The 15,883-nt window shown below is 26.7% G+C and overlaps 3 protein-coding genes across 5 annotated transcripts; all 3 read left to right on the top strand.

Annotated features, from left to right (window-relative positions):
- Window positions 1-763: 763 nt before the first annotated feature.
- Window positions 764-3,297, top strand: LOC109610069 (odorant receptor 4-like). Its single transcript, XM_020027827.2, has 6 exons — window positions 764-1,120; window positions 1,501-1,940; window positions 2,567-2,666; window positions 2,748-2,858; window positions 2,928-3,083; window positions 3,244-3,297. Exons 1-6 carry the CDS (start codon window positions 770-772, stop codon window positions 3,295-3,297), a joined length of 1,212 nt encoding a protein of 403 aa, XP_019883386.2. The 5' UTR covers window positions 764-769.
- Window positions 3,298-4,264: 967 nt separating this feature from the next.
- LOC105252246 (odorant receptor 4-like) lies at window positions 4,265-6,900 on the top strand. Its single transcript, XM_011259550.2, has 6 exons — window positions 4,265-4,630; window positions 5,010-5,449; window positions 6,027-6,126; window positions 6,217-6,327; window positions 6,408-6,563; window positions 6,847-6,900. Exons 1-6 carry the CDS (start codon window positions 4,280-4,282, stop codon window positions 6,898-6,900), a joined length of 1,212 nt encoding a protein of 403 aa, XP_011257852.2. The 5' UTR covers window positions 4,265-4,279.
- Window positions 6,901-7,450: 550 nt separating this feature from the next.
- On the top strand, window positions 7,451-13,660 carry LOC105252226 (odorant receptor 4-like). Of its 3 annotated transcripts, none has more exons than XM_025409511.1 (7): window positions 7,451-7,920; window positions 8,308-8,744; window positions 9,318-9,417; window positions 9,489-9,599; window positions 12,678-12,833; window positions 13,063-13,139; window positions 13,389-13,660. In XM_025409511.1, exons 1-6 carry the CDS (start codon window positions 7,555-7,557, stop codon window positions 13,114-13,116), a joined length of 1,224 nt encoding a protein of 407 aa, XP_025265296.1. In that variant the 5' UTR covers window positions 7,451-7,554; the 3' UTR covers window positions 13,117-13,139; window positions 13,389-13,660. The 3 variants fall into 3 exon arrangements, with proteins under 3 accessions (XP_025265296.1, XP_025265297.1, XP_011257829.3); XM_011259527.3 differs by lacking the exons at window positions 7,451-7,920; window positions 8,308-8,744; window positions 9,318-9,417; window positions 9,489-9,599 and adding exons at window positions 10,782-11,156; window positions 11,540-11,976; window positions 12,311-12,410; window positions 12,496-12,606; XM_025409512.1 differs by lacking the exons at window positions 12,678-12,833; window positions 13,063-13,139; window positions 13,389-13,660 and adding exons at window positions 9,687-9,842; window positions 10,154-10,229.
- Window positions 13,661-15,883: the final 2,223 nt, after the last annotated feature.

Genomic DNA, 15,883 nt, shown 5'->3' with positions numbered 1-15,883 from the left:
AAAACTTTGATTTTTTACTTCTTACAAAACTTTTCTAGACAAGTAATTTAATTTTGATATTTCAATAAAACAAAGGATGTTAAATTACAAACTTTATCACAATTTCCAAATTTTATCAAAATATCTTTTTCTTATTTTATTTTTTAAATAAACAATTATAAATAATAAATAAATTGTAGAAACTAAAATACAACGATGAATATCTATATAAAAATATCTATATAAAAATATTTTTCCTATTCAATATATAAAAAAATCTGGATATATACAATATATAAAATAATAACATATTATTTTAATGTTATAATAACATATTATTTTTGATGTTCATATATTCATTTTCCTTGCCCAATTAATTGTTGTCACTGAATAATATCTGCATCAAATAAATAATTTTAATAATATATTCTTACTCTATTTTTTATAAAGAATGCAAACAAATAATACAATCTTTACATTTAAATAAAACTGTAAACTATTAAGACAAATTATATAATTTTTCTATAGATTTTTTTTATAGATTTATTAATTTCATTTCTTAAACAATTAAATTTACATAAATGCGAAATAATGGAATTGTTTGATCCATTTATATAATTGCAAAAGCAAAACACCATGCATGATCATTTTGATTACTAGTAAGCACACAATCTGTCAAACTATCAACACATCTAACTTTTCTACTATATGAGCGCAAGCGCATATCCGATAGTAATCAATGCAGCGCATCCGCGTCATTTAGTCTTTAGCGGAATTTGTTCACGCGAACATGCCAAGTGCAAAAGACGAACACGATTTCAGCTATCGACGAGACATTCGGAGTGTTTTCAAGTTAAACAATTGGATTTTAGGCTCGATCGGCATCTGGCCAGTCACAATTCGTGGTATCAGACGACACGTATATAAAATTGCAATCGCGGTTTGCAATCTCACATTTAGTTTTGCGTTAGTGCCGTGCGCTTTGCATATCATATATGATGAAAAAGACATCATCATAAGATTGAAGATAGGCGGTCTTCTGCTTTTCTGTCTCATCTCAATGATAAAGTATTGCATTCTCGCGATACGTCGTCCTAAAATACTTCGCTGCATCGAATACATGAAAAGCGATTGGTGGCAAGTTAGTATTGTCGTTAACATAAAATATGATACGCAGAATTTATATAATGTATTAGGAACAGGATTTGAATTCACGTGTAAATTCATAATTAGCCAGCATATAATTAAATAGTGACATTTTCCAAATCATGATGATTAATGATAATTAAAAAGTGCATTTTCACTTTATGCAATTATACTAATAATTATTAAATTAATATATTATTAAATTAATTAATAATATGAAATAATATGAAATAATAAATGCAAAATGTGTTTAATTAAATTCTTTCCATAAAGCTGGACACACATTTTACAAAGAGAGAAAGTTACTACATAACAAAATTCATAAATAATAATTTCTTATCTAATAATAAATAATTATTGGTAATATTGTGACAGGTGACGTTCAAATCTGATCGCGAAGTGATGCTGAAGTACGCTGCCATTAGTCGCAATCTAACGATTATCGGAGCATCATTTATGTATACCGCCGGTATCATTTATTATTTGATCGTGGTTCCATTCTTTTTCGAACACAAAGTCAACAATCAAACTATCAGACCGCTAGTGTTTCCGATTTATAGTAAATTTCATCAATTTCAAATTAGCCCAATATATGAAATTGTGTATGTAGCTCATTGCATGTGCGGATATATGATATATTCGGTGACAGCTGGTGCGTGCGGACTTGCCGCCTTATTTGCCACCCATGCATGTGGTCAGATTGAAATGATCGTATCGCGATTAGAAGATCTCGTAAATGGTGCAAGATGCAAGCAAAGTCCAAAAATCCACCAACGGATCGCTGCCATTGTTAAGGATCATGTTCGTATAGTAAAGTAAGAATTTGATATAAAAGCTTAATAACATTCGTAATAATTTAATAAAAATATTAATAAAAGAACTATAAAAATATAAAACATAAAAAAATTGATAATTTGTAGTTTAAATTATGAATCTCATGAAAAATAATATTTATGTTTGTGTATTTGAAAATATCTAAGAACAAACTAACAATTCTCATACAGCACTCTGTAATAAATTGTTATAAATATAGTCAATTTAGAGAAAGAAAATGGTTTTTTTAACAAAATAAGAAGGTTAACATTATTGCAAAATATTTGTTTATATAATTTGCTTAATTTTTATCACTTTATGATATAATAGATGTCAGAAAGTGATGAATGCGCAACAGGTGAGCTTAAAATTCCTCTAATATATTAAGCAATTCTGTTTCATGTCTGTTTCATTCTGTTTCTGTTTCAAACAATGCATAGATATGAGAGATATAAGAATATACGATATTATATATCGTACGTGAATGATTATATGTACTTATATGGAACAGAAAAAAAGAAAGAGAAAGAAAAAAAGAGAAAAAAGTAGATGAAGTTATGTTATAATAAGAATAATTAGCAAATAATGCATCTATTTTCTTCATATAAATTTGAATAACTTATTTCAGGTTTGCGATTGTTGTGGAAGAAGTTTTGCGAGAAGTATGCTTAGTAGAGTTCATTAGTTCGGTATGCACGATATGCTTGCTTGAATACTCCTGTATAGTGGTGTGTATATATAAAAAAATAACTAGTAATATATAAAAAAAAACCTACATAAAGCTATATTTCCTACTTAAATTTTAATAGGATTGGCAACAAGATAATAAACTTAGTTTAGCAAATTACTTTATGTTCTTTGTTTCCTTATGTTTCAATATATACATATTATGCTACATCGGGGAGCTTCTTATGGAAAAGGTACATTTTTATTCTTTGATTATGTAATTTAATTTTAACATATTTTGAAGAGATTTTTGCGTTTCATAGAGCAGTCAAATTGGATATACATGCTATATGATCAATTGGTATCAATTATCACCAAAATCATCTCGCAGTCTTATTCTGATAATTGCTATAGCGAGCCATCCCATAAAACTTAGTGCTGGTGGAATGGTAGATTTATCATTATTAACTTTTGGAAATGTACGCGTGAAGCATTATATTTTTTATCTTTACATAATAACAACAATTTTTTCATATTTAACAATTTTAATATTTAAATAAAATTGCAAAATAATTAAATTATGTTTAAAAAGAAAATCATATATTATCATATTATTTTATAAAAATATTATTGTTCTAGGTATTAAAAACTAGCGTAGCATATCTCAGCTTCCTGCGAACATTAGTGATGTAAATGTTATATAATCAAATTATATAATATATATAAAAATACATAGAAATTATATGATATACATATATTTATATAAAGCGATTATATTTTGAATTTCATAGCTTATCTATTTGAAGCATAGAATTTCTCAGTACACATAATGCTATTTTAATAGAAGATATCTATACATACTCACTTTCTTATATTTATTGACTTACTTTTTTTCTAATTAATCGTTAAAATACATTCTTCTAAAAACAAGATTTTGATTTTCCTTCTGTTTTTTACATAACTTATGTTGACAAGTAATTCAACTATGACATTTTATTAAACCAAAATTGTTATATTATAAATATTTTTTCAAATTTTATCAAAATATTTTTTACGTAAAAATTTAATGTTTTAAATATTTTAAGTTTAAATATTTTATTTCTTAAATAAACAATATATTATAGAATAAACTGAAACAGAACGATGAACGTCTATTTAAAAATATAACTTTCGTATTCAACATATAGCAAAAATATCTGAGTATATATAGAATAATATATTTTATATTTATATTTATTTATTCACCTTTTTCCCAATTATTCATTCTCATTAAACAATATTTGCATTAAATAAATAATTTTATTATCTTCTTATTATGTTTTATATAAAAAAATGCAAATAAGTAATTTAATCTTTATATTTCTATAAAACTAAATATTAATACAAACTATATAACTTTTCTAATTTTTTAATAAATTTATTTATTTTTCTTAAACAATTAAATCCATATAAATCTGTGCAAAACAGTGAAATTGTTTCGCTCATTTATACAATTGGTAAAGCAAAATACACTATGCACAATCACTTCTGATTAATAACAGACATAATCTGTCAAACTATCAACAGACTAAAGAACGTCTTTTACTATGTGAGCGCAAGCGCATATTCGATAGACTTGCAATCAATGCAGCGCATCCGCGTCGTTTAGTCTTTAGCGGAATTTGTTCACGCGAACATGCCAAGTGCAAAAGACGAACACGACTCCAGCTATCGGCGAAATATTTGGAATGTTTTCAAATTGAATAACTGGATATTAGGCTTGATCGGCATCTGGCCAGTCACAATTCGCGGTATCGGACGACACGCGTATAAGATTGCGATCGCAGTTTGCAATTTCACATTTAGCTTCGCGTTAGTGCCGTGCGCCTTGCATATCATCTATGATCAAAAAGACATCATCATAAGATTAAAGATAGGCGGTCTTTTGATTTTCGGTTTCGCCGCAATGATAAAATACTGTATTCTTGCGATACGTCGCCCTAAAATACATCGTTGCATCGAATACATGAAAAGCGATTGGTGGCAGGTTGGTGTTGTCATTAACATAAACAGTGATGTCAATGTGCAGAATTCATAACGATATATTGAGAAAAGCGTGTGAATTTATAATTAAGATGCGTATTAATTATAAATTCACAATTCATAAATACATGATGCTTATTGTTAATTAAAAAGTGCATTTATTTAATCATATTATATTAATTTGATAATTACAGCAGTAATTATCAAATTAAAATAATATGAAATAATAGAAACAGAATGTGGTTAATTAAATAATTCTTTTTTCTATATACAATAAAGTTGGACATACAATGTACAAATAAGAAAAATAGTTACTGCAGTTAAATTCGTAAATAATAATTTCTTATTTAATAATAAAAAACTTATTGATAATATTGTGACAGGTGACGTTCAAATCTGATCGCAAAGTGATGCTGAAGTTCGCTGCCATTAGTCGCAATCTAACAATGATCGGAGCATCATTTATGTACACCGCCGGTATCATTTATTACTTGATTCTGATTCCATTCTTTTTTGAGCACAAAGTTAACAATCAAACTGTCAGACCGCTAGTATTTCCGATTTATAGTAAATTTCACCAATTCCAAATTAGCCCAATATATGAAATTGTGTATGCAGCTCATTGCATGTGCGGATATATTATATATTCGGTGACATCTGGTACATACGGGCTTGCTGCTTTATTCGCCACTCATGCATGCGGCCAAATCGAAATCATCGTATCACGATTAGAAGATCTCCTAAGTGGTGAAAGTTGGAAGCAAAGTTCTAAAATTCATCAACGAATCGCTGCCATTGTAAAAGATCATGTTCGAGTAGTAAGGTAAAATGTTGAAATAAGAGCTTATTAATATTCATAATAATTCGCTAATACAAAAGAAAACCATAGGTAGAAAAATTTGATAATTTATGGCTTAAATTATAAAGCTTAAAAAACAATATTCATAAATATTTAAAAACAAATTAAACTAATAATTCTTATATATAACATTCCGTAACAAGTTGTCATAAATATAATCAATTTAATGAAAGATAATTTTTTTCTGCTAACGAAATAAAAATATTATTATTGAATTGATTGCTATTATTGAAAAACATTTTCTTTATATAATTTGCTTAATTTTTATCACTTTACAATAGATATTACAAAGTGATAAATGTGCAACAGGTGATCTCAAGAATCCTTTAATATTTTAAGCAGTTCTGTTCCATGTCAGATAATGGACTATAAGCATGCGACATTACATATATCGTATGTGAATGGTTATATATATACTACGTACTTATATGGAACGGTTGAAAGAAAAAGAAAAAATACATAGAATTATGTTATAATAAGAATAATTGACAAATAATGCATCTATTTTCTTCACATAAACTCTCTAAGTAAATTATTTCAGGTTTACAATTGTTGTAGAAGAAGTTTTACAAGAAGTATGCTTAGTAGAGTTCATTAGTTCGATATGCACGATATGCCTGCTCGAATATGCCTGTATAGTGGTGCGCTAATGTGTATATAGAAAAAAATAATAACTAGTAATATATAAGAAAATTCACATAAAGTTATATTTCATACTTTAATTTTAATAGGATTGGCAACAAGATAATAAATTTGGTTTAGCAACTTACTCTCTATTCCTTGTTTCTTTTTGTTTTAATCTCTACATATTATGCTACATCGGTGAGCTTCTTATGGAAAAGGTATATTTTTATTCTCTAATTATGAAATTTGACCGTATTTTGACCGTATTTTGAATAGATATTTGCGGTTAATATTACAGAGCAGTCATATTGGATATATATGCTATATGATTAATTGGTACCAATTATCGCCAAAATCAACTCGCAGTCTTATTCTGATAATCGCTATAGGAAGCCATCCCATAAAAATTAGTGCTGGTGGAATGGTAGATTTATCATTATTAACTTTTGGAAGTGTATGTGTGAGGCATTATGAGATATTATTTATACATTAATTTTAGTTTTAAATCTAAAACTATATACACTTTTTAAATTTGAAACTATATACACTTTTAAATTTGAAATAAAATAATTATATGAAAATAATTTAATATTCTAGACATTATTTTTTTATATCGCCTATGCACAATAATTTAACAAATGTTTTTTTTCATATTGACAATTTTGATATTTAAGTAAAAAATTAAATTATGGTTGAAAAGAGAATTATATTATTTTATAAAAATATTATTGTTCTAGGTATTAAAAACTAGCATGGCATATCTCAGCTTTCTGCGGACGTTAGTGATGTAAATATTATATAATCAAATTATGTGACATATATGAGAAATTATATGATATTTATATATATAAAGCTTATTAATATATAAAGCTTATTAATATATAAAATATTATATATATAAAGCTTATATAAAGCCATTATTTTGAATTTTATAGCTTACCTATTTGGAGTATAGAATCTCTTAGAACACATAATACTATTTTAATAGAAGATATTTATAAATTATATATATACTCGTTCTCTTATATTTATTAACTTTCTTTTCTAATTAATCGTTAAAATACATTTTTGTAAAAAATTTTGATTTTTTTTTTATTTTTCGCATAACTTACGTTGACAAGTAATTCAACTTTGACACTTTCATAAAACAAAAGACGTTAGACTACAAACATTTTTCTAAATTTTATCGAAATGTTTTTTACATTTACTTACGTTATTTCTTAAATAAACAATTAAGATCAAATAAAAGCTAAAACGACAAATGTCTATTTAAAACCGTGAGAATGAAATACATGTTACATGATCACTTCTCTGTTAAGAATATGCATGCGGTCTCTCAGACAATCAGCAAACGAAAGAACGCTTGCAACGCAAGCGCAAAACCTTGCAATCGATGCCGACGCGTCTCCCTTATCTAGTCTTAAACGGGACTTGTCATTGCGAACATGACAAGTGCATTTCGCAAAGAATCCGCTATATCGCAGAACTTTAACTATCGGGAAGATATTCAATACGTTTTTAAATTGAATAATTGGATCCTAGGTTCGCTCGGTATTTGGCCAATAGCGACTCGGGGAATCAGACAACATGCATCTAAGATCGCGATCACGCTCTGTAATCTTGCACTAGCTTTCGCGATAGTGCCCTGTGCCTTGCATATCATTTATGACGAAAAAGATATTATTATGAGGCTTAAACTATTTGGTTTACTGGCATTTTGTCTTACTGCTATGACAAAATATTGTATTCTCGCGATACGTCGGCCTAAAATACTGCGCTGCATCGAATACGTGAAAAGCGATTGGTGGAAAGTCAGTGTTACCTGTAATTAATATAATATATTGTATTAATGTGCAGAATTCATTATAAAATACTGAAAAATTTTGATTAATAACTAAAATACACAAATAAAATAATATTAATTTGAAGCTAGATCCTTTCGAGCTAATTATGTAATTCTTCCTATTGTTTAAAAGCGATATATTTATTTTAATTAATTATAATAAGAATAATTGCCATATTAAATTAAATAACAATAATGAATTGTAAAAACTAAATGTGTGTGATAAAAAAAAACAAGTTTTCTTTCTCTTTACATTGTAGCTAAAATTTTGATTAAAAAAAGAAAAAATAATCGCCAAAGAGTGCGAAATTAATTTTTCGTTTATCGATAAATAATGTAAATAATATTGTGACAGGTGACATTTAAAACAGATCATACAATAATGCTGAAATATGCTACCACTGGTCGCAATTTAACGATAATCGGCGCATCTTTCATGTATACTGCCGGCATCATATATCACATAATTCTGCCATTCTGTTCGGAGCATAAAGTTAACAATCAAACTGTCAGACCACTTGTGTATCCGACTTATAGTAAATTTCGCCAGTCTCAAATTAGCCCGATATATGAAATTGTGTATGTAGCTCATTGCATGTGCGGATACACGATATATTCGGTAACAGCTGGTGCATGCGGATTAGCTGCCCTATTTGCCACTCATGCATGTGGACAAATCCAAATAATCATATCGCGATTGGAAAATCTTTTAGAAGGTGAAAACTTCAAGCAAAGCCCGAATGTTCATCAACGAATTGCTGCCATCGTGAAGAATCATGTTCGAGTAGTAAGGTAACATTTTAAAATAATAGCTTATTAAAATCTAATATAATTCAAGTAGAAAGATAACTAAATATAAAAAATTAAAGATAAAAAATTTAATGAATTGTATTCTAAAATTATAAATAATAAAAAATATATTTTATCATATTTAATGATGAATTATAAATACTCTTTTATTTTCATATGATGCCCCTTAAATCTTTTTACAACTTAATATATTTAAATATAATTATAATTTAATAAAAAAATTATATCATTTCTAAATTTCACAATGAAAGAAATTGCTATGTACTAATAGCATCTCAATAGTACAGTCCTATTAATTCTTATCATTTTATTGTATGATAGTTATAATAGACAAATGCAACAGGTGGTTTCAACGAACAATACATTCTGTAGGCAGTTCAGTTTCATGTCAGATAATAAGCATATGCCATTACATATCCGTTTATTCTATATATATATAATGAATAATAGTTTCTTTTAAATAAAATATATATTTATATTAAAATAAAAAAATGTGTGGATGGAATAATGCATTCAAGTTTCTCCATGCAAAGCAGAATGACTAATTCATTTCAGGTTTGCGGCTGTTGTAGAAGAAGTTTTACAAGAAGTATGTTTGGTGGAATTCTCTAGTTCCGTATGCACGATATGTCTGCTCGAATATTATTGTATATTGGTATGACATTAAAAAAAATCTGTTAACAGATTTTGTAAAATTATGTTTGTTATCTCTCTCCAATTTGATAGGATTGGCAAGAAGATGATAGAATTGGTTTAGCAACTTATTCTTTGCTCCTTGTTTCATTCTGTTTCAATGTATATATATTATGCTATATCGGTGAGCTGCTTATGGAAAAGGTACATCTTTGGTTTTTTAATCATGCAATTTGCTTAATTTCAATTGCGCGCATATTGAATAATTATTAGCGACTAATTTATTTGCAGAGCAGTCAAATTGGATATATATGTTATATGATAAATTGGTATCAATTATCGCCAAAAACAGCTCGAAGCTTTATATTAATGATCGCCATGGCCAGTCATCCTATAAAAATTAGTGCCGGTAGAATGGCAGATCTATCATTATCAACTTTTGGAAATGTGAGACATTTTAAATATAACATTTATACGATATAATTATAATTTAAAATCTATATATATATATATATATATATATATATATATATACCTTCACATTTGAAATAACATAATAATTTCATAAAAAATAATATTTCAAAAATAATTTAGATAACAGAAATATGTAAAAAAAATTATTATATATAAAAAATACAAATAAAGCAATAAATTTTATTTTTTCATACTCTATAAACAATTTTACTATTTAAATAAAATTTTCAAAAATAAATTATAATCAGAGAAATATTGATATAATTAATATATAATTTGTTTAGGTATTAAAAACAAGTTTAGCATATCTGAGCTTCCTAAGAGCATTAATAATATAAGATGTGATAAGATTGAAGTTACACATGAAACAAATATACAAAGAAATTATTTTAAATTTAATGTGACTTACTATTCAAAATATGAAATATATGATAATATATAGAAATAATATATAAAAAAACATATACTATATTATTTGATATTTATATTCATTTTCTTTTCTCAATTAATTGTTCTCACTGAATGATACATTCACCAAACGAACAATTTTACTCTTTTTATTATTTTTTATATAAACAATACAACTAGTACTTTAATTTTAACATTTAAATAAAACTACAAAATGTTAAACTATATATGTTTTCCTTTAGAGAAATTATTTTAGAGATTTATATATTTCATATCTTAAATAATTAAATTCAGATAAATTTGCGAGACAACAAAAGCGTTTGTTCCATTTATAAAATGTCTAAAGTAAAATATACCATGCACGATCACTTCTCGATTAATAGACACATCTGTCAAACTATCAACAGACTATCAAAAGACGTCTCTTACTACGTAAGCGCAAGCGCATATTCGGTGGACTTGCAATCAATGTCGCGTATCCGCCTCGTTTAGTCTATAGCGGAATTTATCATCGCGAACATGTCAAGTGCACGCAAACCTGCAATGCCACAAAACTTGAGCTATCACCGTGATATTCAATATGTTCTCAAGTTAAATAATTGGATTTTATGCACGATCGGTATTTTACCATTCACAACCCGCCGCATCGGACGACATGTATTTAAAATTTTGATCGCGTTCTGTAATTTCATAATAAGCTTCGCGATGGTGCCTTGCGCTCTGCATATTATCTACGATCAAAAAGACATCACTATAAGACTTAAACTATTCGGTTTGTTAGCATATTGCATTACCGCGATGACAAAGTATTGTATTCTCACAATACGTCGACCTAAGATATTGTACTGCATCGAATTTGTGAAGAAGGATTGGTGGCAGGTCGGTGTTATCATTAATTAACATAATGTATCGCGTTAATTTACAGTGATTATAATGATGTATTGACAAATAATTTGAGTGAAAGAAGCGTGATTATGTTATGTTTGTTTAAAAATGATTATATTGAACCTAAATTTAGAACGATATGATTCTTATAGTTGTTTAGAAAGCATTCCTATTTTGTGCAATATTAGTATAATAATTATATTTAATAGAATATAAAATAGAAATCAAATACGCTTAAAAAAAAAGCATATATTATATAATTTCTTTTCTTTTTGCATTGTAAACTAAAATTTTAAAAAAGGAAAGACAATCTAAAGATTAGTAAGTTGCGATTTTTTATTTGTCTAGATTAATAAAAATGAGCGATATTGTGATAGGTGACGTTCAGATCTGATCGCGAACAGATGCTGAAGTATGCTGCCGCCGGTCGCAAGCTAACGATAATCCTCACATCGTTTATGTACTCTTCTTCTGTCATTTATTACCTAATTTTACCGTTTTTTTCCGAGCACATAATCAACAATGAAACTGTCAGACCGCTCGTGTTTCCGATTTATAGTAAATTTCGCCAATTCCAAATTAGTCCGGTGTACGAAATTGTGTATGTAGCTCATTGTATGTGCGAATACACTCTATGCTCAGTGACAGTTGGTACGTGCGGGTTGGCTGCTTTATTCGTCACTCATGCATGCGGCCAAATTGAAGTAATTCTATCGCGATTGGAAGATCTTGTAAATGGAAAAAATTTCATGCAAAATCCAAATATTCATCGACGAATTGCTGCCATTGTGAAAAGCCATGTTCGAGTAGTAAGGTAACATTTTAAAATGATAATTTATCTCTGTATACAATAACTTATTGATTTGAAAAAACTTATATATTGCAATTGAAAATTTTGAATTAATAATTATTAATTAATAATTTTAAATTTTAAACAATAAAAATTTTTTTAATTATTTAATTTAAATAAAACAATTTCTTTTACACATGATACTGTTCACGGCTATATAAACATGATTAATTTAAAATTACTAATTATTAATTAAGAGAAATAACTTTATTATTTTTAAATTTTTAAATTTTTCTAACATCATGTACCTATACAGAATTATGCAAAACGTTGAAATACAAACTAAAATTTATTCTAGATTTGCTGCTGTAGTGGAAGAAGTTTTAAAAGAAGTATGTTTAGTAGAACTTTCTAGTTCTCTATGCACAATATGTTTGCTCGAATACTATTGTATAGTGGTGCGCTAACAAGTATACTACAAAAAATAAAGAATTCTTAATGAAAAATCTTATAAAATTATATTTGCTGCTTACAATTTAACAGGATTGGCAAGATGACGATAGGATTAGTTTAGCGACCTATTTTATACTCTTTGTTTCGTTCTGCTTCAACGTATACATGTTATGTTATATCGGCGAGCTTCTCATGGAAAAAGTATTCTATTGTTTTTTTAATCACACAATGCTTAACTAAAACTGTGTTTAATTGTTGGCTTAATATTATAGAGCAGTCAAATTGGACATATATGCTACATGATTAATTGGTATCAAATATCGCCAAAATTCGCTCGTAGCCTTATATTGATAATCGCTATGGCCAGCCATCCTATTAAAATCAGTGCTGGTAGAATAGTAGATCTGTCATTATTGACTTTTGTAAATGTAAGACATTAATAACATTTATACATTATTATTTTATTGTTACCTACTTTAAATTTAAAATAAATTACAATACTAAGAAAAATTCATTTCCAAAATTATTTAACAATAATATTTTACATAATAATTTAATAGCAAATTGGAAAATTCACAAACAAACTCTTCAATATATAACTATAAAATACAATATAATATATAACTAAAAAAAATCATTATTTAAATTTGTTTTTAGATATTGAAAACTACACTGGCATATCTCAGTTTCCTACGAACGTTAGTAATGTAGACATAATTAAAATTATGAAATATGTGAGTAAAAGAATTTCTCTCTTTTGATTTGATATTTAAATAATCTATTTAAAAAAATATAGAAAATCTTATATATTAAATATAATATTATATTAAAATTATTGATGTTTAAATTATTGATATTTATTTTTTCTTCTTCTAATAATTACATTATATCCATTATATAACATATTTGATATTTTTCTTTATATAATTCAAATGTGTATATAGAAAAATGCAAAGAAAAAAATACTTATTTTTTTTTATAAGGAATACACAGCGATCTAATGCAGTGATATACTATGATTAGCAGGGCGGTCCATCTCATACAATATTCAAAGCAACTTGTCATCATGAACATATCAAATATGCAAATATGATTATTATTCGAAATTTTACTTATCATTGAGATAATCAACATGTTTTCAGACTAAATAATTGGATTCTATGCACAATAAGCTAGTCGTGACATCAGATATATGTAAGTTAGTCGTCGCATCAGATGATATACGTAAAATCACAATTGCGTTTTGTGTTTAATTTTGCACGACGTACTTCAACAATAAAATGTTACATTGTATCAAATATATGAAAAACGATTAATAATATATGAATTATTAATTTATTATTAATTAATCTTATCATTAATTAATATAACATTTTTTGGTATATGTATTCATAATGACGTATTAAGAAATAGTTTTAAAAAAAGATTCTGATTTTGATTTGAATTGTGTTTAAAAAAAATAAAATTTTGTTTCTATTCTCATCGTAATTTAATTTTCTATTTTTAAAAAGGTTATTGGCAAATTGCTAAGATAAATTATAATTAAATTTACAGTTAAATTTACAATTGTCTTTATATAGCGCTAAACATAATCAATAAATAATCAATAAAAATTGATTATTTATTGATTATGTTTAGCGATTGATTATGTTTAGCATTATGTTGGCAAATTATGGATATATATGGAATATAATATGGAATATATTTAGGATTATGTTAGCAAAAATAAAATAAAATTATTCCTAACTTAATGTGATATTGATATTGAAAAAATTAACTGCTGCATATATATAATTTTATTTATATAAGTTATTTAAATATCATCTTTTCCATATATACTTAAGGAATGTGATAGAACGTGTAACAGGTGGTTCTATGCAAATCAGTAGGCGGTACCATGTGCATCAAGTGATGCGCGGACTACAAGCATGCGCTGTTGTATTTTAACTTACAATTAAATATGTTATATATTTATATTATATAGCAACCTCTAAATTCTGTTTTTTCAAGGAGTGCAACTACTTTTTTCGGCACATATGAATCAGTTTTTGAAAAAAATAATATAACATAAAAAGGAAGACTGTCTGTCCATCTCTTTCTAATATATTATACATTTATGTTTATTTTTATGCTAATTATTAAAAAGATATTGAAGTATTAACAAATCAAGAATATCAAATATAAGAATTTCATCGCAAGGAAGTACAAGAGAACAAGAAGAACATTATTGTGCTTTGTGCAATCTTTGGTATTATTGTCTTGTTTATCTTTGTTATTATTGTCTATGTTCATTAAGATAATCTTTGTTAATCTTTATTATTATTGTCTATGTTCATTAAGATTAAAAAAAAACTTTAGTTGAATATGTAGTCATATATTCTTATATTCTTTTCATTGCTCTTCGCCATAATAATTAAATCATAGAAAAATGGCGCTCAAAGTTCATAATTAAACATAAATTTTGGGCTTCACATTTTGCTTCAATAAATAAATAAATATATGTATATATATGTATGTATATGTATATACAGGGTATATCTGAAATAATGCACTAAACTTTAGAAGCGTATTCTAGAGATCAAAATAAGACTTTTTTTCTTATAAACATGGGTCCGCAAATGAACCCCACTCCGAGCTAAAATTCGAAAATGTGTGAAATTGACCAAATATTCGCAACGCAAATTTATTTATTTCTCAAGAGAGGGTGATAGGTAACGTCAAAACTGTTTTTTTCTTTAAATACAGCCAATTTTTAATTTTTTCCCCAAACTTTAAGGGCCTCTAGCGTGAACATTCTCACACACACACACCCACACATACACACACTGATTGCTACACTCATCGCGTATAGCAATTAGCTAATTCCGGCCAGCGCCCCACGTAATCGCTTATATCGCGTTGTCCCTGCGTACGTCTCGTATTCATTCCGTAATTAGTTAACTATTTAATTAGTTAACTATTTTCCTTTATAGTTTAAAGACTAAACACCGGGCAAAATTTGGAAAGAGGAAAAATCGTCTTAGAAAAAATTCAAGAATTTGATATTTTAAAGATAAACGTTTATTCAGCATCACCCTGATATTTTAAAGATAAACGTTTGTTCAGAATCACCCTGTGTATATATACCTTCACATTTGAAATAAAATAATAATTTCATAAAAAATAATATTTCAAAAATAATTTAAGATAACAGAAATATGTAAAAAAAATATTATATATAAAAAATACAAATAAAGCAATAAATTTTATTTTTTCATACTCTATAAACAATTTTACTGTTTAAATAAAATTTCCAAAAATAAATTATAATCAGAGAAATATTGATGTAATATAATTTGTTTAGGTATTAAAAACAAGTTTAGCGTATCTGAGCTTCCTAACAGCATTAATAATATAAGATGTGATAAGATTAAAATTACACATGAAACAGATATACAAAGAAATTATTTTGAATTTAATGTGACTTACTATTCAATAT

Source organism: Camponotus floridanus, unplaced genomic scaffold (assembly GCF_003227725.1).
Source record: "Camponotus floridanus strain SB8 unplaced genomic scaffold, Cflo_v7.5 scaffold27, whole genome shotgun sequence".
Classification (NCBI taxonomy): Eukaryota; Metazoa; Arthropoda; class Insecta; order Hymenoptera; family Formicidae; genus Camponotus; species Camponotus floridanus.
Note: the sequence above shows the minus strand (reverse complement) of the source record. Positions and strands in the feature narration are given on the sequence as shown.